The 20,566-nt window shown below is 50.6% G+C and overlaps 2 protein-coding genes across 2 annotated transcripts in view; one reads left to right on the top strand and one right to left on the bottom strand.

The window, feature by feature from the left end:
* The first annotated feature begins 120 nt into the window (after positions 1-120).
* Eif1ad (eukaryotic translation initiation factor 1A domain containing) lies at positions 121-3,657 on the top strand. Its single transcript, XM_008822239.3, has 6 exons — positions 121-444; positions 1,527-1,745; positions 1,883-1,991; positions 2,087-2,195; positions 2,361-2,408; positions 3,246-3,657. Exons 2-6 carry the CDS (start codon positions 1,659-1,661, stop codon positions 3,388-3,390), a joined length of 498 nt encoding a protein of 165 aa, XP_008820461.1. The 5' UTR covers positions 121-444; positions 1,527-1,658; the 3' UTR covers positions 3,391-3,657.
* Positions 3,658-12,194: 8,537 nt separating this feature from the next.
* Positions 12,195-20,566, bottom strand: part of Sart1 (spliceosome associated factor 1, recruiter of U4/U6.U5 tri-snRNP) — an 8,817-nt gene continuing 445 nt past the window's right edge. Inside the window, exons 2-20 of the mRNA XM_029558195.1 lie at positions 18,379-18,491; positions 17,949-18,004; positions 17,341-17,467; positions 17,120-17,225; positions 16,837-16,914; positions 16,628-16,727; positions 16,399-16,541; positions 16,083-16,289; positions 15,606-15,730; positions 15,396-15,532; positions 15,170-15,312; positions 14,615-14,788; positions 14,410-14,520; positions 14,091-14,178; positions 13,525-13,615; positions 13,291-13,426; positions 12,581-12,670; positions 12,368-12,489; positions 12,195-12,278 (exon numbers count right to left, since the gene is read on the bottom strand). Coding sequence (XP_029414055.1) covers positions 12,260-12,278; positions 12,368-12,489; positions 12,581-12,670; positions 13,291-13,426; positions 13,525-13,615; positions 14,091-14,178; positions 14,410-14,520; positions 14,615-14,788; positions 15,170-15,312; positions 15,396-15,532; positions 15,606-15,730; positions 16,083-16,289; positions 16,399-16,541; positions 16,628-16,727; positions 16,837-16,914; positions 17,120-17,225; positions 17,341-17,467; positions 17,949-18,004; positions 18,379-18,491 — 2,166 coding nt within the window. The 3' untranslated portion in view covers positions 12,195-12,259. The remainder of the gene's footprint in view (positions 12,279-12,367; positions 12,490-12,580; positions 12,671-13,290; positions 13,427-13,524; positions 13,616-14,090; positions 14,179-14,409; positions 14,521-14,614; positions 14,789-15,169; positions 15,313-15,395; positions 15,533-15,605; positions 15,731-16,082; positions 16,290-16,398; positions 16,542-16,627; positions 16,728-16,836; positions 16,915-17,119; positions 17,226-17,340; positions 17,468-17,948; positions 18,005-18,378; positions 18,492-20,566) is intronic.

Here is a 20,566-nt window from a genome sequence, read left to right as displayed (position 1 = left end):
CGGTCGCTCGCCGGAAGCAGCCCTGCCTTCTACGGTCTTGTTTCTCGGGCAACCCTTCGCGGCTATGGAAGAGAGGCCCCCGAGGAGAGTACTTCCTTTTGTTCCCGCCAGGCAATCGGAACTCAAGGACTTCGGTTTGGCTGAGCGGTTCGAGGGAGAGAAGAACTGACAAAGAGGCGGGACATCCGGAAGGCGGCCAAGAACCCCGGAAGTACAGCTCTTGGCGCAGGGTTTCTTAGACCCTCGTCTCCCTCCGACTCGAGTCTTCCTCTTTCCGGCTGGCGGATTGAAGTCTGAGTGTCAGAGCCAACCGTCACCACCGTCGTGACTAGTGGCCAGTCCCATTTCGTTGCTTTTGCTCTCTCATACCGGAAGTGAGTCGAGGACGAGTATCTTTTGAGTGTCAACCTGGAAAAGGGAGGTTGCTTACCTAGCGCGGGGCCGGTGAGTACCGTGGTTGGTCGTTTTCCTCTGGGGTCGAGGGACGGCACTTAAAGATGGTGTGTGAACGTGTCCTTGAAACGCTTGGTGGTACTGGCTGTCTTCTCAGTACCCAAGTGTGGCAGGTGGCGTAGACCAAGCCTTCTCATTCTTGGCTTGGGCCGTGGTGATGGTCACCTAATAACCTGTGCCAGTAATGTTAGGAGATCGAGCCTCTGCTTGGGGTTACGGTAGACTAGGGGTGTAGGAGGTCTCAAACTTTCAGAGAGGGTGCCTGATGAGTGTCCTGGAACGTGTGTATTCTTTCATCATCATTAGTCTGTGACAGTTGCTGATCTCTTACGGCATGCCCCGGACTGAGGGCTTTTTCATGATCTAGCCTTATTTTTAAGTACTTTTAGTGTTTTTATTTATTTTTTGTATGTGAGTGTATTGCCTGCATGTATGTAAGTGCATCCGTGTTGTGAAATGCCTGCAGAGGTCAGAAGTGGGTGTTGGGTCCTGGAACTGGAGTTAAGGATGGTTGTTATCTGCCATGTGGGTGCTGGGAAGTGAACCGTCCTCTGCAAGAGCAGCCAGTGCTCTTAACTGTTGAGCCGTCTCTCCAGCCCCTTGTTTTGTTTTATTTTATTTACTTATTTTGGGTTTTTTGAGACAGGATCTTTCTCACCATGTAGCCTTGCCTGACCTGGAACTTGACCAGGCTGGCCTTGAATTCAAAAAGATCTACTTGCCTCTGCCTCTGGAGTGCTAGGATCAAAGATATGTGCCACTGCGCCTAACCTGATGTCATTTTATAGTAGTACTGAGTTGTTGTTTTTCTCTGGGGTGAAATAGCTAAGGCATGTTTGAATCCATGTTGTTGTTTTTGAGACAGGGTCTCACTGTGTGGCCCTGCCTGGCTTAGAACTTGCTATGTAGACCAGGCTGGCCTCTATAACTCTTGCCTCTAACTCCTGAGTGCTGGGATTAAAGGTGTGTGCCACCGCACCCAACCTGTCACTGACTGCCTCTGCCTCCCGAGTGCTGGGATTAAAGGTGTGTACCACTGCACACACTGACTTTAAAGCTCATATGTTTAACAGGACACTGTGGCACTCTTCACTATAAAGCTGCCTACCTTGAAAGCAGTCCTGGCTTTTAAGACTGCCACCCAAACAACTCAGGAAGAGGAACTGATAGTCTGTGCATCCTAACAACACTGGACAGGACCCAGTATGTCTCAGGCCACCAAGAGGAAGCATGTGGTGCAAGAGGTGCTTGGGGAGCACATGGTGCCCTCTGCCCGACAGCAGATAGTGAAGGTGAAAGCATTGGCCCAAGCTCTGTCCTCCCCTCTATTCCCACTGGACCCCTAGGGTTGGGGTCGGGGTCAGGGCGAAGGTACAGTACAGGTGAGAGAGTATTTAATCTAACTAATGAGACTGACTTCCTGGACCAGGTACTCAGGACTCCAGGGAACAATCTGCATGAGGTGGAAACAGCACAAGGGCAGCGTTTCCTGGTGAGCATGCCCTCCAAATACCGGAAAAACATCTGGATCAAGAGAGGTGAGAAGCAGCCCTTAAGCAAAAACCATTTAAAATAGCTTTGGTTTATTCCTTTTACAAGCAGAACAAGCTTTTTATCTTTTCTTAACCTACAGGAGACTTCCTCATTGTTGACCCTATTGAAGAGGGAGAGAAAGTGAAGGCTGAGATCTCCTTTGTACTTTGCAAGGACCATGTGCGCTCTCTGCAAAAGGATGGTCTCTGGTAGGGTGATCTTCCTGGTCAGTGGCCTTCCATCTTCTGGGGAGACTGACTTTCTGGCAAGGAAATTGGGGGAGAGGTCATGCCATCTCAGGCAGGACACCTGGAAACAGCTCTTTGGCTGAGAGGTCTCTTTATACTCTCTGACTAGTTCTTCTCTTGGCACAGGCCTGCGGCCTTCTCTGAAGAGGCTGAGAAACACAGCAGTGTGAACAGGTAAGGAGCAAGCCCAGGGCAGGGAAGACAAATAACCAGTTCACACCTTGGTGTCTCAAAGGGAAAGCTGATCTTGCTTTTCTCTTTATTTAGAGCATTGATGAGGATGCCAAAATATATAGTAGAACGCGTAGTTAAGAGACCCAAAAGAGTTGTTATAGTTCCTAGTGACTCCAGTGGAGGGGTGGGGGCAGTTCTCAGCCTCTTTTTTGTTGGCTTTTTTTTTTTTTTCCCCCCTTTGGCCTTTTTTTTTGAGACAGGGTCTCCTTGTAGCCTCAGCTGGCCTAGAACTCTCTCTATAGACCAGGCTGGCCTCAAACTTTAAAAGATCTGGCTGCCTCTGCCTCGCAGGTACTGAGACTAAAGGCGTGTGCTACTATACTTGGCTCAAACTTTTTTTTTGACCAAATTTTCCTGTTGTTTGCTCTGACTCAGTCCCTCTTTTGTTTCTTTTTGTTTTATGAGTGTATTGCCGCATGTGTAAAAGTGCACCCATGTCATGCAGTGCGTAAGGAGGTCAAAAGTAGGTATCAGATTCTCCTGGAACTGGAGTTATAGATGGTTGTTAGCCATCATGTGTGTGCTGGGAACTGAACCCAGGTCTTGTGCCAGCCAGTGCTCTGAACCACAGCCATCTGTCCAGCTCTCGTTTATTTCGTTAGACAGGGTCTCACTACATAGCTCAGGTTAGCCTTGGACTTACTGTCCCCTGCCTCAGCCTACCCAGCACCAGGCATCATGCTTTGGGGCTCTTACATTTTCAGAGACCTGTGGGTTTAGATTACAGATCTGGTTTCCCCAGAAAATGTTGCTTACTCTGTCTTCTTCCTCATGCAGACAGAATCAGCCAGAACTCTCAGCTGAGCCACAGTTGTTAGAAGAGTCGGGTTCTGAAGATGACTCTGACCTCTTTGTTAATACCAATCGCAGACAGTATCATGAGAGTGAGGAGGAGGGTGAAGAGGAAGAAGAGACAGCCTGAAGCCCCAGGACTCGCTTCTTTACTTGCTCAGGGACTACACCTGGCTTCTCTGGGCTCAGACATTCCCAGGGCAGAACTTTTCCTTTGGATGGGGACAAGGCATGGCCCCTCTAAACTGACCTAGAAGAATTAAACCCCTGGTGGGTGATGACTTTACTGGTGTCAGAATGGCTGTCTCTGTGGAGGGAAACTTGTGGAGAAGTAAAGCCCTATTCCTTGGTGGAGGTCTTGGCACCTGTGGGCACACAGGGATAGGAATGGAATTGACTGGAATCTGTTACATGTGTTTTGCTCACAGTCACTCTGGGCACTTAGTGCCTCACCTGGTGCACTGCCTGCTTACATGTACTTGACAAACAGCAGTCTTACTTCTTTACCTCCTTACTTTTTTAAAAAAATATTTTATTATTTTTATTTTATGTGTATGTGTGTATTGCCTGCATGTAGATAAGTGCATCTGTGTCGTGCAATGCCCGCGGAGGACAGAAGAGGCCACCGGATCCCCTGGAACTGGAGTTATGGACAGTTGTTAGCTGCCATATGGGTGCTAGGACTTGAACCTGGGTCTTCTGCAAGAACAACTAGTGTTCTTAACTGCTGAGCCATCTTTCCAGCCCCATACCTCCTTACTTTTAACAGTGACTCAAGCATTTAAGGTTGCAATTTAGACCTACTACTCACCTGCCTCTAAGCATAGCTCAGGGAAAATCCCATGGTGTGTGTGAGCTGTTTCCTGCCTTTCTGGCCAGCCCTTACAGCAACAGTGCTTACTACTGCTACATATAAATAAGTGCCCATGGGCCCCATTTCTCTCCCTAGCAAGCTGTCATCTCTAGAATGTGTGTGTATGGTCAGGATATCTCTATTGCCATCTTCTTATTTTCTTTGAATTGTTGCAACCTTATCCTATAATTTATTATCATTTAATTTATGAGAAAGAGTCTATCTAACCTGAGCCTTGCTTAGAACTCGCTGTGTAACCTAGGCTGGCCTCAAACTCAAAGGCAGCTTCCTGCCTCAGCCCCCAAAGTGTTGAGATTTTATTTGTGAACCAGTCAAGCAAATGAATAGAGGCTGCTCTTTCACCCTCACCCCAGCATAAGGTAGGGTTGGTAGCTTTTTTGGGGTGACCTGGACCATGGCTTCCTACTGCTTCCTTTTGTTTATTTCAAGCAGGTCTCAGCATGTTGCCTCAGGTCCGGCGATTTCTCTGCCTCATTTGAGTGCTCACTGCACTGTGCACACTCAAGAACTGTGTCCTTCCACTTGGAGGCTTACACTCTTCCCTACACTGCTATCATTGGCTTAGCCACTGCTCAGTCCTAAAGAAAGTCTTCCCCTGCTTGTCATTTGCTACGTACCACAGTGGCACTCAGCCCTGTGGCCCTGGTCCTTGATGTCCAACATGAATATCCTGTCTGTTCCAAGCTGCTGCCTACACTCTACTCACTTTGGACCTCTGTTGTGTGACACTGTTCTTGGGGAGATGTGAACAAATGTCTCCTCACCCTAGATAGGGAGACCAATGACAGATCACAGAAAGGATACCACCAAAGTCCAGCTTGGAACCAGCGAGTTTCATTGGGGTTTCTTTTTTGCGGGGGGGGGGGGGGGGTCTTTTTGAGGCAGGGTCTCCCTGTAGCCCCAGCTGTCCTGGATTCACTATAGAGACTGGGCTGGCCTCAAACTCACAGAGATCTGCCTGCCTCTGCCTAGAGTGCTGGGATTAAAGTCATGCCCCACCATGCCTGGCCTTGAACTAGATTTTTTTTTTTTTTGTCTTTTTGAGACAGGGTCTCCCTGTAGCCAGCTCCAGCTGGCCTGCAACTCCCTATGTAGACCGGGTTGGCCCTGAACTCACAGAGATCTGCCTGCCTCTGTCTCCCAAGTGCTGGGACTACAGGCATGTCTTTATTTTTTAATTGTTTATTACTTTGTGGATGTGCCATGTCACACATGGAGGTCAGGACAACTCTCCTTCCATAATGGGTTGTTTAAAGGCCTGTGCCACCACACCAAGCTTAAGTAAAATTCTTAACCATGGAGTTGGGGATGTAGCTCAGTGGTAGAAAACTTCCCTAATATGTGTGAGACCCTGGGTTCAGTCTCTAGCATTGCCAAAAAAAAAAAAAAAAAAAAAAAAAAACTTAAATGTCTATAGAATGTACTGGCTTCAATATTCAGAGAAGCCACATTGGTATAGAGCTTTGCCTTATAGTTGGAGGCAGGAGGTCAGCATTTTATCCTTGGCAGTCACCCAGGTATACTCAGAAGATAAATGGGTTACAGGAGCCTGGATTTGTTTGTTTTTGAGTCAGGGTCTCCCAGTAACCCAGCTGGCTTAGAACCCACTATGTAGACCAGGCTGGGCTGGATCTCGGAGTGAAGGCATGCACCACCACACCCAGATGGTGATAGGTTCTTAACCTGGGCATCACTGTTCTAGCAAATCATGTATAGGATGAGTGTTTTTCTCCTTGTATGCAGAAGGCTCCTACTTAACATCTTGGTGAGGAAGCGCAAGCAGTTTCTAGTGACTGCTTCAGCTTGCATTCTAGAAGCTACCAGCAGGGGTCATAATAAGCACATCCACCCAGCAAGTCAGCTTCTTGCTAGGTGGTGAGGTGGGGGCATTAGGTTTGCAAAATAGAAACACTACCCGCCAGGGTGAGCACCTGTGGCGAACTTGCTAACAGGACACCCAAGTACCCTTAGGACAGACAGCAAGAGCAAGGGAACAGGAGGCTCTGCCAGCTCTGCAGCAAAGGCGTTGTGGAATGCAGCACGTGGGGCTTTATGGGGTCTGGCTCAGGGTCCCTGGGCCAGCTTCCTTCAGTGTTTTGGGCAACAAATGAGACACCTTTATTGGTGCCTGGGGACTTTCATAGCCCTGCCTTGAGCTTGTGCGTGCTGGCTGGGTCATGAGAGGTCAAGGTATAGAAATCAGTCAAGGGGGCTGGAGAGATGGCTCAGCAGTTAAGAGCACTGACTGCTCTTGCAGAGGACCCAGATTCGATTCCCAGCACCCACATGGCAGCTACGAACCGTCCTTAACTCCAGTTCCAGGGGAATCCAAAGCCCTCTTCTGACCTCCATGGCATTGCACAACACAGGTGCACTCACAGACATGCAGGCAATACACTCATAAACATTTTTGAAAAAATAAAATTAACTTCTAAAAAGGAAATCAGTCAAGAAGGGGAGACTGCAATTTTGGGCAAGTTCCACATCGTGGAAGAATGTATCGCTAAGGCGTCGTCAGCTCTCCTTCCACATCCTGAAGCTAGAGCTGTGTCAGGTGCACTTGGAAGGGTGATGGGGATCTGCGAGGGTTCTCTTTCAGTTGTTTTTTTTGTTTTGTTTTTTTTTTAGTATTTTTATTTTATGTGTATTGCCTGCATGTAAGTGCACCTGTGTCATGCAATGCCAGCAGAGGACAGAAGAGGCTGTCAGATCCCCTGGAACTGGAGTTACAGACAGTTGTTAGCTGCTATGTGGGTGCTGAGAATTGAACCCGGGTCCTCTGCAAGAACAGTGTTAACTCTGAGCCATCTCTCCAGCCCTTGACTTTTTTTAAAATGTGTGTTTTGACTGTATGCCTGTAAGTGTACCATGTGCATACAATGCCTTCGAAAGCCAGAAAAGGGCCAGATCCTCCTGGACCTGGAGTTACTGTTGTTAGCCTCCAGGCTTAGAACCAAACCTGGGTCCTCTGCAAGAGAAGGCAGTGCTCTTAACCGCTGAGCCCTCTCTCCAGCCCTGCTCCACTTTTAATTTTTTTTAAATTGATACTGTTTTTTGGGGGGGTGTCTTTTTGAGACAGGGTCTCCCCGTAGCCTCAGCTGGCCTGGAACTATGTAGACCAGGCTGGCCTTGAACTCACAGAGATCCTCCTGCCTCTGCCTCCCAAGTGCTGGGATTAAAGGTGTGAACCACCATGCCTGGCCTTGAGACATTTCTATTTTATGTATGAGTGCTTTGCCTGAATGTGAGTGCACCTGTGTTGTGCAAAGCCACAGAGGCATCAGATCACCTGGAACAGGAGTTACAGATAGTTGTTAGCTGCCTTGTGGGCACTGGGAATCAAATCCAGGTCCTCTGGAAGAGCAGCTGGTGTTTTCAATTGCTGATCCATCTCTACAGCCCCAATTTTTTTTTCAAGACACGGTCTCTCTATATAGCCCCCCCTCTTGTGTTTTTAAGACTGGGTTTCACTATATATCCTGGGCTGTTCTGGAACTTGTTATGTAGGCCAGGCTGGCCCTGAACTCACAGAGATCTACCTGCCTCTGCTTCTTGAGTGCTGGGATTAAAGGTTTGTGCCACCATGCCCTGCTTTCTTTCACTTTGAATGTGCCCAAACTGATGTGCAGGAGACTCAGCCTCTGTGGTGGGTATCTGCAGACAGGTTTGCAAACCCCCTACTGAACTTTGCTTTAGACAGTGGCTTAGCTGACCCTTCAGTTGTCTTCTGAGGACTTAGGGCCATGGATCTCTGTAAAGCAGGCAAAGGGCATGCAGGCTTAGAACTGCCACCTCTGAAGGGACCATCTCACACCACAGGCCTCTTTACAGCATGCTTTTAAAGATCACCTAGCAACTACCGGAACCTTCAGACTCTGCCCCGTCTCCTGTCATCTGCCTCTTGAAGCCTTCAAGTGCCTTCCTCTTCCACTTGAGCCCTAGCCACTGTGTCTGCCAGGATCTGTGGTAGTCAGACAAGGGTCTGTTTTCAGTTGTACTTACCAACTCTGACCAGGCTTGCCTTGCTGAGCAGGCAAGTCCTGACAGGAGTCCTGACCACCTGTCTTTCACCTTCTTGGTTCCCCTTCATTATGATGAGGGCTGACAAATCAGTCAGGTACAGCATATATTGATCTGTTTTGGTTGTTTGCCCCAGAGGAGCCAAAGGCCTAAAGTCAGTATGGGCAGGCAGTATGTATCAGTCCTTAACCAGGTGGGGTGGAGAGGAAATAGGCAAGGCCTGTCAACGCTCAAAGGCTTAAATGTGAGGCTGAGGTATTTCATAAACAGGCATGAAGTTTATCAAGTTTAGTGATGGAAGCTGGACATTGTGGCACATGCCTTTAATCCCAGGCCGAATGAGATCTAGGCGAGCCAGTACAGGAAGACATCTCAAAAAATACAAAATAAAACACCAAACTCCTTTCTACCCTGCTTCCCCCCTCATAATACAAGGTGTGTAACTTCATAGCCAGTAAAAATATAAAGGTATTGGCGCATGCGTCTCTAATCTGTATGTATCTGATTATTACTAGTCATGGTCGGTTGCACTCAGATCCCTGGCACCTGTGTATGGATATAAAGTCATCAGGTAGATTTCAATGGCAATGCTTATCACCTCTACTAATTAATATGACAAATTTTTATGCTTCCTCCTCAAATATAACTTAATTTGTGTGTGTATATCACACAGAACATCCCAATCATATTCATCTATGTACCCACTTCCCAATGGCACCCCCCCCCCCCCCCCCCCCCCCCCGCCCAGAGCCCTTTTACTGTCTTCCCTGCTACTGTCTGCTGTGGTGTCGGCACCCCCAGCCGTTCCCCAGTACTTGTCCACCCGGTGAATCTAGTCAGCCTATCTAGAGGTCTTTCTTTAAGTGTTATTAGAAAAAACAATGAGTCTTTCTGAAAGTGTATTTTAAAATGAAATGGAGATCTTTCTTAAAGGTTAAAAACTTGTTCAATTTTATGTCTTACAGGGTTTAAACTGAGTTCAATATTGTTAGCTGTATTCAACTGTGAACCTAAAAATTTTATAGCCACTTTTGAAAGAGATGTATCTTTGCTCAGAAACTTGAGTATATTAAAGCTGTAATGAAATGCTTCTTCTAAAAAAAAAAATTATATATATATATATATATATATGTATTTTAAAAACGCCATTCAAGCTGGGTGTGTGGCACACGTTTTCAGTCCCAGCACTTGGGAGGCAGAGGCAGGCAGATCTCTGTAAGTTCAAGGCCAGGCTGGTCTATATAACGAGTTCCAGAGCAGCTGTGGCTACAAGGAGTACTTGACCCTTTAAAAAAAAAAAAAAAATTGGTCAGCTAGAAGGCCAGCTGGGACTACAGAGGGAGCCCATCTAAAATTAAAGAGAAAACTAAGCCCTGCAAGGTCTTTGACTTCCAAATGCATACTGTGGCACATTCACGCCCCCACACATAAAATTTTAAAAATTCAGACAACTCTAAGAAGCCATGTCACACCCATGGTCTTCTTTCTTCCTGAGCACCTATTAACCACTGTACTTAAAATCTATGTTTAATCCAGGCATGGTGGCACACACCTTTAATCCCAACACTTGACAGGGGGATCTCTCTGAGTTCAAGGCCTGCCTGGTCTACATAGTGAGTTCCAGGACAGCTGGGGCTACAGGGAGTCCTTGACCTTTAAAAATAAAAATTGGTCAAATAGAAACAGGAAGTTGTTCTAGCAGGACAGGAATTTTCTGGGTCAGAGAGCCAATCTGCTGCCTTTCATAATCTAACCCCCAAACTCTTCTTAGTTCTAACTACAGGAATCAAACCTGCCTATTTTGGCGGATAACGGAAGCAGGCAGCACATGCGATTTCATGTCTAGCTTCCATGCACCCAAATTCTTCATTCTGTTACAGGAATGCCAACTACTTGTTCTGTCAAAGGACGTTGGGGTTATACTATTAAGTACATACTTGTTCATGTATTTAGCTGAACATATGTGGACTTGGTGGCCTATACATTAATTTTTTTTAATCTTTTTGAGACAGGGTCTTGCTGTAGCCCCACCTGGCCTGGAACTCGATGTGTAGACCAGGCTGGCCTTGAACTCAGAGATCCGCCTACCTCTGCCTCCTGAGTGCTGGGATTAAAGGTGTGTGCTTATATTGTTTAATTTTATAATGGAAAATTTCAAACAGTCAGCAGCAGATGGGCTGAAGTATGGACCTCCGGTGCTTGCCACCTGGTCTGTATCATCTTTAATACAGACCTGCTTCATGTACTCCTACTCCTCCTGGTTCTCATTTATAGATGCTGGGTAACTCCCAACAAATCCCAAGTAGTGTCATCCATCTACTTGTATATATCATAGTAAATCTCTTAACAGATAATTAGGAGACAGCAGAAAACCAAAACCGAAGGCAAAGCCCAGGGCTGGAGTGTGACTGCTGGGCTTAAAGGAAGGTCTGGGTCCTGAGCAGGATGCAGGCACAGCCTGAAGGGCAGGACTCCAGACCAAGGCACACCAAGGTGTGCACCCACTCAGAGCAAAAGTACAACCAGCACTGGTCTTGGGGGGTTCTCTGGCCTGGGCTTCCCATCACCACACTCTGAGGGCTAAGATGGTCCTATGTCTGAGTGGGGAAGACCCCTGCCTTCCCTGAGGTGCCTCATGGGGAGCTGGCAGGATGTAAAGAAAGGAGGACTTCTCAACTATGCCTGACTAGGTAGTATGACAGGCTCTGGTACTGAGGGCACGTGGTAGCCCCTGGCTTCTCCTAGCCCTGGGCTCTGAAGGCGACAGCAACCGAATGGAGCATTCCCTAAAAATAAGGTATGAGACACTCAAACAGTGCAAGCACCTCAGACTTGGAAGACATGGACCCATTCCCCCATTTTAGACCCACCAAGCACTTCCATGACACCCTTGCTAAGCCACCAACCAAGACACAATAAATGAGAATCAGATCGCATCTGACCTGGCTTTGTTTCCTAGTCTTTGCCTCATAGAAATTGTAACCCAAGCCGAGCGTGGTGGTGCACGCCTTTAATCCCAGCACTTGGGAGGCAGAGGCAGGCAGATCTCTGTGACTTCAAGGCCAGCCTTGTCTATATAGTGAGCTGGGGCTACAGGGAGACCCTGTCTCAAAAAGACCAAAAAAAAAAAAAAAGAAATCGTAACCCAGTATTGCTTATAAGGCAATGGGGTTTCATCTCTTGCTTACATTTTAAAATTCATCCCTTATTTCTATTTATTTGTTTCATTCACAGTGACTCATCTGGAATTATCTGGGGTACTTTGGGGACATCCTCTGACAAGTAGCTGCTTGTCACCTTCCATGGAAGCAGGGCTCCTACACAGCCTGTGGCAGGCAGGCTTTCTCCACAGCTCTTCCCAGGAAGCCCATCTTTCTCCCAGGGCACTGGGTTCATCCCTCCTTGAACTAGTGCTCTCAGGTAACTCCCAGCCCAATCCTGGGATGACCCTTGTGTATCCACACAGGCCATGGCAGCAGAGGGCAGGAGGTGGCATCTCTGCTCTGCCTAGAAGGCTGGGCAATCCTGAGTACCCTGTAAACTGTATAACCAGGGAGATTACACTGTAGTGGCTAGTGCAGCTCTGGCCACACCAAGTCTCTAAACACCACCCCCAACCCAGCCTTGGGATCTGGAAAAGAGCTCTGCCAGGTTCCCATGCTGTTGAGTAGAGGGAGAGCAGAGGGGCTCCTCTGCTGTGACTGAGCCAGTCCTTCAGAGGAATGTCTTTGAAGACCTGAGCTGGGTTCCCTCCCATCACCTCTGCTGTTATTACTGGCATCTAATAGTCACGTGCACAGACCAGATCTAAACCACGCATGTTCAGGAATCAAGTCTTGCTCCTGTGTAATTCCAGGGAATGAGTGAATGAATGGAGCTGACTGAATCCGTACACATGAAACAGGTCTAATTGCACAAATGGCAGAACTGAGGCTCAAAGAGGTCCAGCAACTTGCCAAAGGTCACAGAATTGGACTACCAGCAGAGGCCCAACCTGCCTTCCCAGGTCTAACCTTAGAATCTGCATCATGACCAGGGAGGAAAAAATAAGGAGGGAGCTTTATTAACTTTACAGCTGGGACAGGGGACAGGAAGGGAGGCAGCTTCACTTGGTGATGGTGTTCCTGCAGGGAGAAGAGGGCAAAGAGGGGTGTGAGGCTGGAGAGAAGGGGCACAGTGCCCCAACCCAGCCCCAGCCAGGCCTCCTACTCACGCGTTCATGCTCTTGCCGCTGCCGCTGAGCACAATGTACGGGGTCTTTTGGGCCTTCTGCTTCTCTTGGAGCAAAGCCACGGTGCCGAGGGGCGTGTCACTGGAGCTCATCTTTTTCAGGAGCTGTGATACAGGCAAGGTCAACATGGAAACAGGCCCAGCACATCCCACAGCTTCCCTAGATGCAGAGCCCCCCACTTCCCTAAGCACCCACCGCCTCCTCATCCAGCTTCTTCATTCGCCGCTCTGTCTTCATCTTGCCTGAACCCTTCCCGTGGAAGCGGTGGGACAGCTGACGGAAGGCCTGGGGACACAAACATGAGCCGGGAGCATCAGATCAGGCCAGGCCAGGCCAGGCCAGGCCCACATGTGCCCACCCCAGGAGCTTCACAGCAGTGAGGGCACAGATTCACTAAACCCAGGGCTAGGCCTGGTTGAGCTGGCAAAGAGGAGGATATGGAACAAGGACTCAGACCTGGGAACATCCGGGAGGCCTGAGCAGAGGAGGCAAGGCTGGCCCAAAGATGGGCAATGTGCAACCTGGGTGCTGGGGACCCAGAGTGAGACCTGCCTATGAGACCTGGGGCTGTACCTAACAAGTGTGGGAACCAGTGCACGTACAGTGCAGGTGTCATGAGCCCCCCACCCCCCAAAGGATGGAGGCCTAGAGGGCACAGGGCCTCTGCTATGGCAGGCAGGCATAGCTGTTTGATCTTCCTGACAACCTGTGGAGACTGGTCTGCTATGCTACCAAAGTCAGAAACAGAGGTAGAGATTCTACCACCTCACACAGTCCCGGCTGGTGGGCAGTCAGGACCCTTCAGTGCTGTGCTGACTAACTGAGGGGTGGGAAGAGGGTATCTCTCGTCCCTCCCTGATCTCATCTCCCTTGACCTAGCCCTGTCTGCACAGGACCCTGCTTACCTCCTTGGGAGTGAGCTTCCTGCCTGTCTCATCCACATACTCGATCTTAACATCGGGCTTGTAGCCATCCTTCTCCTTGAAGTCCTGGGTAAAGCCCCTGTATTCCTCCCGCCGGCTGTACTTGTCGTCAATGGCCCTGGAGAGAGGTGGAGGGGCCCAGTGTGAGCTGCCTGCTGCCCATTCTGTGCTCAAAGCAACCCTGAGGTGCTGCCTCATGCCCCCAGTACCACTCACATCTTATCCTCAATACAGTACACAGCTGAGGGCAGTGACTTGTTGGGGGCCTTCACCCGAGCCACCTTCTGCACTGTGGTCTCCAGTAGCCCTGGGAACAGAGAAGTTTTAAGACCCAGAAGGCCCATGCCTCAGGGCAGGCACAGCTCCAAGACAGCCTAAGAAGAGGCAGACCTGGACCACAGCCTCATATGGGTGCTATGGGTCCCTCAGAGTCCTGCTGAGGAGATAAATATGCCAGGCCTGGTTTACAGATAAGAAAACAGACATGAGAAATCAGCCTCTCCCCAAAGGAGAGGGCATAGCTGGGATCCTGAACCCAGGGTGCTTCTGTATCAATGTGTCCCACCCCTTGGCAAAAGAGACAGACGTTGCTACCCAGAACCAGGGGGAACACGATCAGAGGCTCAGGGACTGGGGACAGCTGCTCAGAGCATTGAGACCACAAGGAAGCAGCAGCCAAGGAGGCCCAAGGACACTGTGCTGCATCTGCTCCCACAGGAACCCACCTAGTCCTTCCCTGCTGTAACACCCAGTCTGCCAAGACTCCCAGCCTGGGAACATACCTTTGTTCTGACACAGGAGCAGGGCAGCAGCGAGCCCTCTGTTCACGATGGGCTCCTCGTCCAAGATGGTAGTGGAAGAGGCAGAGAACTGCAGGTGGCAAATGAGGTGTGAGCAGGCCTCCCCATTTCTTCTCCCTGATGACCCAACTGCCACCTCTACCAGGTGCAGGCTGTAGGACAAGTCCTTTTCAGCCCCAGCTAGCTCTTGGAGGTTTCACGTCCCTTCTTTGGATAGAATCGAGGCTCTGGGGCACTGGACAATTTGCCCAGGTCCCTCAGAGCTAATCCCCGCACCCCTGTACCCCCAACCCACGCTCACATCTTGTTGCTGCTTCTCCTCATCCAGGTTGACTGTGCTCCAGCCAATGTTCTCTTCCCCATCAGACTCAGAGCCACCATTGGCTGAGCGCTCCTCATCCCGTTCAAAGTCCTAGGACCAGGAAGTCAGGCTCAGCATCAGCAGCCCCCAAGTCACCCTGCCACCCGGAGTATTAGAACCAAAAGCCACCAGTCCAAAGACCTACCATGAGCTCCTCCTGCTCCTCCCGGTTGCCAGCCAGCCCGTAAGTGGGGATTTCCCCCAGGGTGCGGCAGAATTCCGAGGTGGCATTGAATACGATGGCCCCCTTCCGCTCAGGATCCTCTTCCTCCTCCCAGCCACGCTGGCGAGACTCCAGCTTCTTCACAATCTCCACCACCTGGGGGAGGGAGTGGCTGTGGGCAGACCCGAAGTTTCTGGGGTGATGCCACAGAGACTTAAGAACCCACAGTTCCTCCCTGGTGGCAATAAATAAGCCATTCCCACAACCTACACTGGACCTTCCAAATGGCTTCCACTTTCTCTCTTTCTGGCTTCCTCTGTAGGGTCACTGTCTGAACTCATTAATGGCTCCCTATCACCCATGGTATTAGCACCATATCGGAGGGCAAAGATGCCAAACAAATCTAGAAGCTGCCCTTAACCTGATGTTGAATACTGGAGTCTTCTGAAGGAATGTGGGTGCCACCCATGACAACACAGGTTCTCTTGCTCACAGGGACCAGTCCCAAACCATGGTCAACCTCCCTGCCCAGCTCACCTTCTCCCCACTGTCTTGAAACTGCTGTAGTTGCTGCAGCTGCCGCAGCCGACGCCCCTTCTCCAGCAGCTTTTGCAGCTCTAGCTCAGCTTCATCTTCCTCCAGCACCTCTGGGGACTCTGATGGCAGAGCTCCCCCATCCTCTGTTGGGAGACATGGAGAATACCTGGTCACACCACCTCCCTGGCACCCAGATCATCCCACTCCCTGCGAGCCACCCTGTCACCTTCATCGCTGATGTCCATGTTCTCTACACGAGTGTCATCCGACGGTGGGGGCTGGGATACAGGGTCCTTTTCCTCATCCTCCAGGGCTTCCTCCTCCTCCACCTCAGGAACCCGGCGCCGACCCCGGCCCCGAAGCCTACGAGGACTCCGGTGAGTGTTGGCCCCTAGGCTGGCCCAGCCCTCATGCCCACCACTGTGTCCAAAGCTACCTGGAACCAAAGTCCCCATCCTGAGTCTGGTCCCCAAGCGGCAGCAAGTCATCTGCTCGCATCACCACTTCCTTCTCCTTCTTGCGGATTTTCTTCACCCTCCGCTTGGTCTTTTTGAAGGTCACCTGGGGAAAAGAGAGGAGACACATGGGAAGGAGGACACAGGCTCATATTTCCACTATTCCCAGCAGCAGGACTGCAGAGGAGGCTGCTGGGATCGCCATCCCAAGAGCGCCCCCAGGGCACTAAGTGACCCATCCAAGGCACACACCGGCTTTGGGACAGAAGTGGACACAAACACAGGTCTGTCTGGCTCAGCAGTGCCCATTTGCCAACACCAGCACTTCCCTGGCTGCCATTTATTGCTCACTCAGGAACCAAGTGCTTTGAGGACACTCAGCCTCCTTCTCAAGCATATCGTCAGCCTGTGACCTGAGTGAGCACAATCACCCCAGCACAAAGCACAGAGGAACTCACCATCTCCTCGGGGGTGAGGTACTCAGAGGCAAGCCGGGGTCCTACAGAGCTTAGAGACTGAGCCTGCAGTCGCAGCTTGGCCCGGATTTCTTCCAGCTCCCGCTCCCGCAGGCCATCAGCCATGCCACCCTGCTCTAAACGGAAGGAATGCGGCCGCTCACCCTCCAGCTCCTCATCATACTTGGCGAGAATGGAACGGGGTTTCTGCTGCAAGAAGAGGTAAGGTTGGGACCCAGGCTCACTCCTGAGAAGCTATATAATTGTAGGTTCCTCAGCACCCTGTGCCATCTGCCCCAGCTGCTGCCCACTGGCAAACCTGTGCCAAGTCGTCCACACTCTCATCTTCAGCGTAGGGCAGGTAGTCTGGCTTCTTCTTCCGAAGCTCCACGTTCTTCTCTGCCCGCTCCTTGTCCACCATGTTCACATTCACCAGCACGTCCTCCCCCTCCTGCAGTACTCCTGAGATACAGCATCAGCAGTCAAGTTCTCACCGCCCCTAGCTCCACAGTGACCACATCCCACCAAGACCACACAGCTCAGCTTACCTTTGTCCTTGAGGGTGAGGACCACTGTCTCCCCTTCTCTAAAGGAATCAATGGCATGTTCCACAGTGAGGCCCTGCAGGTCCCGGGAACTGTACAGGTCCTATGGGGGAAGGTACAGTCAGTCAGGAGCCATAAGCCATCCAACCCTGGGATGCCCACCCCAAAGCCACAGTGCCCAGCCAGATACTCCCTGGCAGCTGCAGGCTCACCTGTCGCCTCTGCTCAAACTCCTCTTCCACCAGAGTGCTGACACCAAACTCTTGATCCATTTCCTCCAGCAGCTTGGCCTGTGGAAAAGGGAGGAGTGACCAGTGACTTCATCATCTCCAAAAATCACTGAGACTCTATCAAGTAGCTATGCAAAAGACAGGAATTACAGGGAAATGTGGATACCAGAGAGCAGATGCCCCTAACCACAGGCTTTGGTCTCTGTGAGCCACTCACTTCCCAGACCACACCTGGCAGCCACCAGACATGACCAGATGCTCTCACCCTCTTCTCTGCCAGATCCTTTTCTTTCTGTAGCTGCCGGCTCCTCTCGATCCAGGCTGCAGTGTCATCCAGCCAGGGGTCATCCTCCCCCAGTGTCTTTATTTTCCTGAAGTGGGAGGAGAGGAGCACTTAGGAGACCCTAGACCTGCTCTTCCAGCCTGACCCACAAGGCAGCAAGGATGAGGGCCTCCTCCGCCCCTCCTTGGCCAGCAAACCCTCACCCCAACTTCTGGTTCAGCAGACGCTTTTCCTTGGCAGCTGCCAGCTTCTCCCGTAGCTCTTCACGCTGTCGCAAGGCCATGGGGTTGATGACATCAGCTGCCACGGGCTCCTCCTTGGTGCCCGCCTCTGGAAGGGGGGCCCAGACGTGAGGCTATGCCTGCCCATGGCTGGTGGGGAGAGGAGGGAGCCACTCACCCTGCCCCTTCCAGCTCAGTGGCCAGAAGGGGCCAGGAGAGGGGGAAGAACCCTTCACCCCCTACTCCTGTCACTCCACATGGCATGACAGGACCCTCCCCTCTATGTCTTCAAAAGCTCCTCAAATCATGCTTTTGTTTAAAAAAAAAAACAAAACAAACTACCACTATCCAGATAGCCTACAGCAACTGTGCATATCCCTCAGCCTCTCTACAGTCAGGGTGCAGGTGGTCAGATCAGAGCCCCATGGCTGACACCAAGGAGGGGCTTCAGACCGCTGGCAAAACACAGGTAAGGCCACTAAATGGTATCGCCTCTGCACTCTAATCCCACTTTCTCCAAAGACTCTTCCAAATGACCTCTCCCCACTCAGATGCCCCCAGCTCAGCCCTAACCTCAGCTTTACACTCACCTTTCTTGACAGCATTGACCTCCAAGGGTTTCAGCCCCAACTTTGCCCGGAGTTTACTGAGAACAAAGAATACAAGTATGAGGGGCTACCGGAGAAATGGAGTGTTGGGTGCATCTATGGACAAGCAGGAAAACAAAGGTGAAAACAAAAGTGGGAACAAATGGTCCTAAGGACCCTAAACACAGGCCCTGACCTGAGCAGCCTAACACATGAAGAAGGCCCTGGCCTCCAGATCAGGGACCACGGCACTCGGTCTGGCCTGCCCCTAAACAGTTTCCTCCTCTGTAACTCCCATGGGTGGCTAACATGATTCATGTGGCCCTTCCAACTCTAACTGCCTTGCCTGAGAGCGAGAAAGCCTTCCCAGGTGACTGCCCCAGGTCCAACCCACCTAAGAAAAAAGGAGCCACATGAGGAAGACAGTACTTACTTGGTCTCCTCAATGCTAAGTGATGAGGCATCTCCTGAGCTAGCTTTGGAGCTGGGGGCTGAAATGAAAAGCCGAGCTTCAGTGCTGAACATGGGACCAAGAAGCCAACAGTGCTGGGTCAGGCTGCAAGGTCAGAGGCAAGGGCCCCCCAGCACCTGGGGCCTGACACCAGGAAACTGCAGGGCTTTTTCCCTGAGCCCCAGCTCCCTCTCCCCAGGTCCTTGTCTTCCACACATCTTCATTTTCTGACCCTAGAAGTCTAAGCTTCTGCATCCCTCACTGTCCCTCTCCACTTCTGCACATCCTGTCTTCAATCCACACTGTTCTTTCTGGTCTCGCTCTCATTAAATCCTATTCAAATGTAAAGAGCATGCACCACCTCCTTCATGATGTCCTGTTTGATTATTGATCAGAATTAATACTCTTGCCTTGAACTCCACAGTTTCTGGCTGTTTCTATCCACAGCAACATGACAGTGTCCTCTGTGCAGTCAAGGAGCATCTGCTGGTGCCTGTCCCACACCAGAGGTCAGCATGGGTAAAGGAGCACTGGGCCCCTCCACCCAGCCCCCCAACAGCAACTTCAATAAACACCTTGGACAGCACAGCACCAGATGGAGCACTTCAACCAGCCACCACCAGGAGCATCCCCTGGCCACACACAGCAGCACCTCATCCTCTGCAATTCCCACCAGGTTCCTCCCCCACCTGGGCCCTGAACCCCACTTTCTTCAGGAACCCCAAAGTCCCAAGCCTCCTTTTTTCAAAATTGGATGGATTCCTTTCCTGGTTCGGTTCCCAGCACCCACATGGCAGCTAACAACTGTCTGCAACTCCAGTTCCAGGGGATCCAACACCCTCTTCTGACCTCCAGAGGCACTGCACCACACTTACATACATACCCATAAAATAAAAATAACAAAGTATTTTTAAAAATCTGCTTCTCTTCCAAAATCCTCAATTTCAACAGATGACATCACCACCCTTCACCTAGCACTCAACCCAAAATTTAAGTAGGCATTCCCTACTCTTTCTGATGTGCTGCACATGGTAGCCCATGACTTTAATCCCAGTTCTTGGGAGGTAGAGGCAGACACAGGCAGATCTCTGTGTGTTTAAGGCCAGCCTGGTCAACATGGTGAGTTCAGGTTGGCTGTGGCTACAAGGAGACCCTGCCTCAAAAAGACCAAAACAGCCGGATGTGGTGGCACACACCTTTAATCTCAGCACTCGGGAGGCAGAGGCAGGAGGATCTCTGTGAGTTCAAGGCCAGCGTGGTCTACATAGTGAGTTCCAGGACAGCTGGGGTTACAGGGAGACCCTGTCTCAAAAAGACCAAAAAAAAAAAGACCAAGACCAAAACAAAAACAACAAAAAACACCCTACTCTTTCTGATCCCTCCCCTCCTCACCCAAGCACTAAATACTATCACTTCTCAACATCTAGTCAAGTCTCCTCTCCACCCCACACAGGTGGCTTCTGAGCATGCCCACCATCAGCATCAGCCCTCACCTGTTTGAGACGACTACCCTCCTGATTCCTAGGCCTCTAGTTCAGGGATCTTTACAACATGCCAATGTGATCACCTTGCTTCCCTACTCAAACCCCTGACTGGCTACCACCTTCAGGACGTTGGTATTCAGACACCAGCCTCTCCTATGAGCCCAACAGTAGGTTTCTCTGCCTCTGCAGACGCTCCGACCACTTCATTCACCCTTCCCAATGCATTGACTGTGATGTGCCAGACAGGGGAGACCTCGGCCTTCCTGCAGGCTAATGTCGGGAAGTGGCTTTTTTTTTTTTTTTAAATGTGTATGTATGTATTGCCTCCGTGCAGGTAAGTGCACCCGTGTTGTGCAATGCCCACCGAGGTCAGAGGCTGTGGGATCCCCCGGATCCCCTGGAATTGGAATTACGGACAGTTAGCTGCCATGTGGGTGCTGGGATTCGAACCCGAGTCTTCTGCAAGAATAACCACTGCTCTTAACCGCTGAGCCATCTCTCCAGCCCCAGAAGTGTTTTTAAAACATCTTTTTGAGACAGGGTCTCCCTATAGCCCCAGCTGGCCTGGAACTCGCTATGCAGACCAGGATGGCTTCAAACTCAGAGATCCACCTGCCTCTACCTGCCAAGTGCTGGGATTAAAGGCGTGCGCCACAGGCGTGAGAAGTGGCTTTAAACAGGAGGCC

The sequence above is a fragment of the Nannospalax galili genome, unplaced genomic scaffold (assembly GCF_000622305.1).
Source record: "Nannospalax galili isolate Female #2095 unplaced genomic scaffold, S.galili_v1.0 scaffold1328, whole genome shotgun sequence".
NCBI lineage: Eukaryota > Metazoa > Chordata > Mammalia > Rodentia > Spalacidae > Nannospalax > Nannospalax galili.
This window is presented reverse-complemented; position numbering and strand designations above follow the sequence as displayed.

What these genes read in the sequence shown, in the direction of transcription:
- Eif1ad (XM_008822239.3), top strand. Translation starts at nt 1,659, where the DNA reads ATGTCTCAGGCCACCAAGAGGAAGCATGTGGTGCAAGAGGTGCTTGGG. An exon ending in CTGCAAAAGGATGGTCTCTG is followed by an intron (nt 2,196 to 2,360) that starts GTAGGGTGATCT and finishes CTCTTGGCACAG; the next exon opens with GCCTGCGGCCTTCTCTGAAG. An exon ending in AAACACAGCAGTGTGAACAG is followed by an intron (nt 2,409 to 3,245) that starts GTAAGGAGCAAG and finishes TTCCTCATGCAG; the next exon opens with ACAGAATCAGCCAGAACTCT.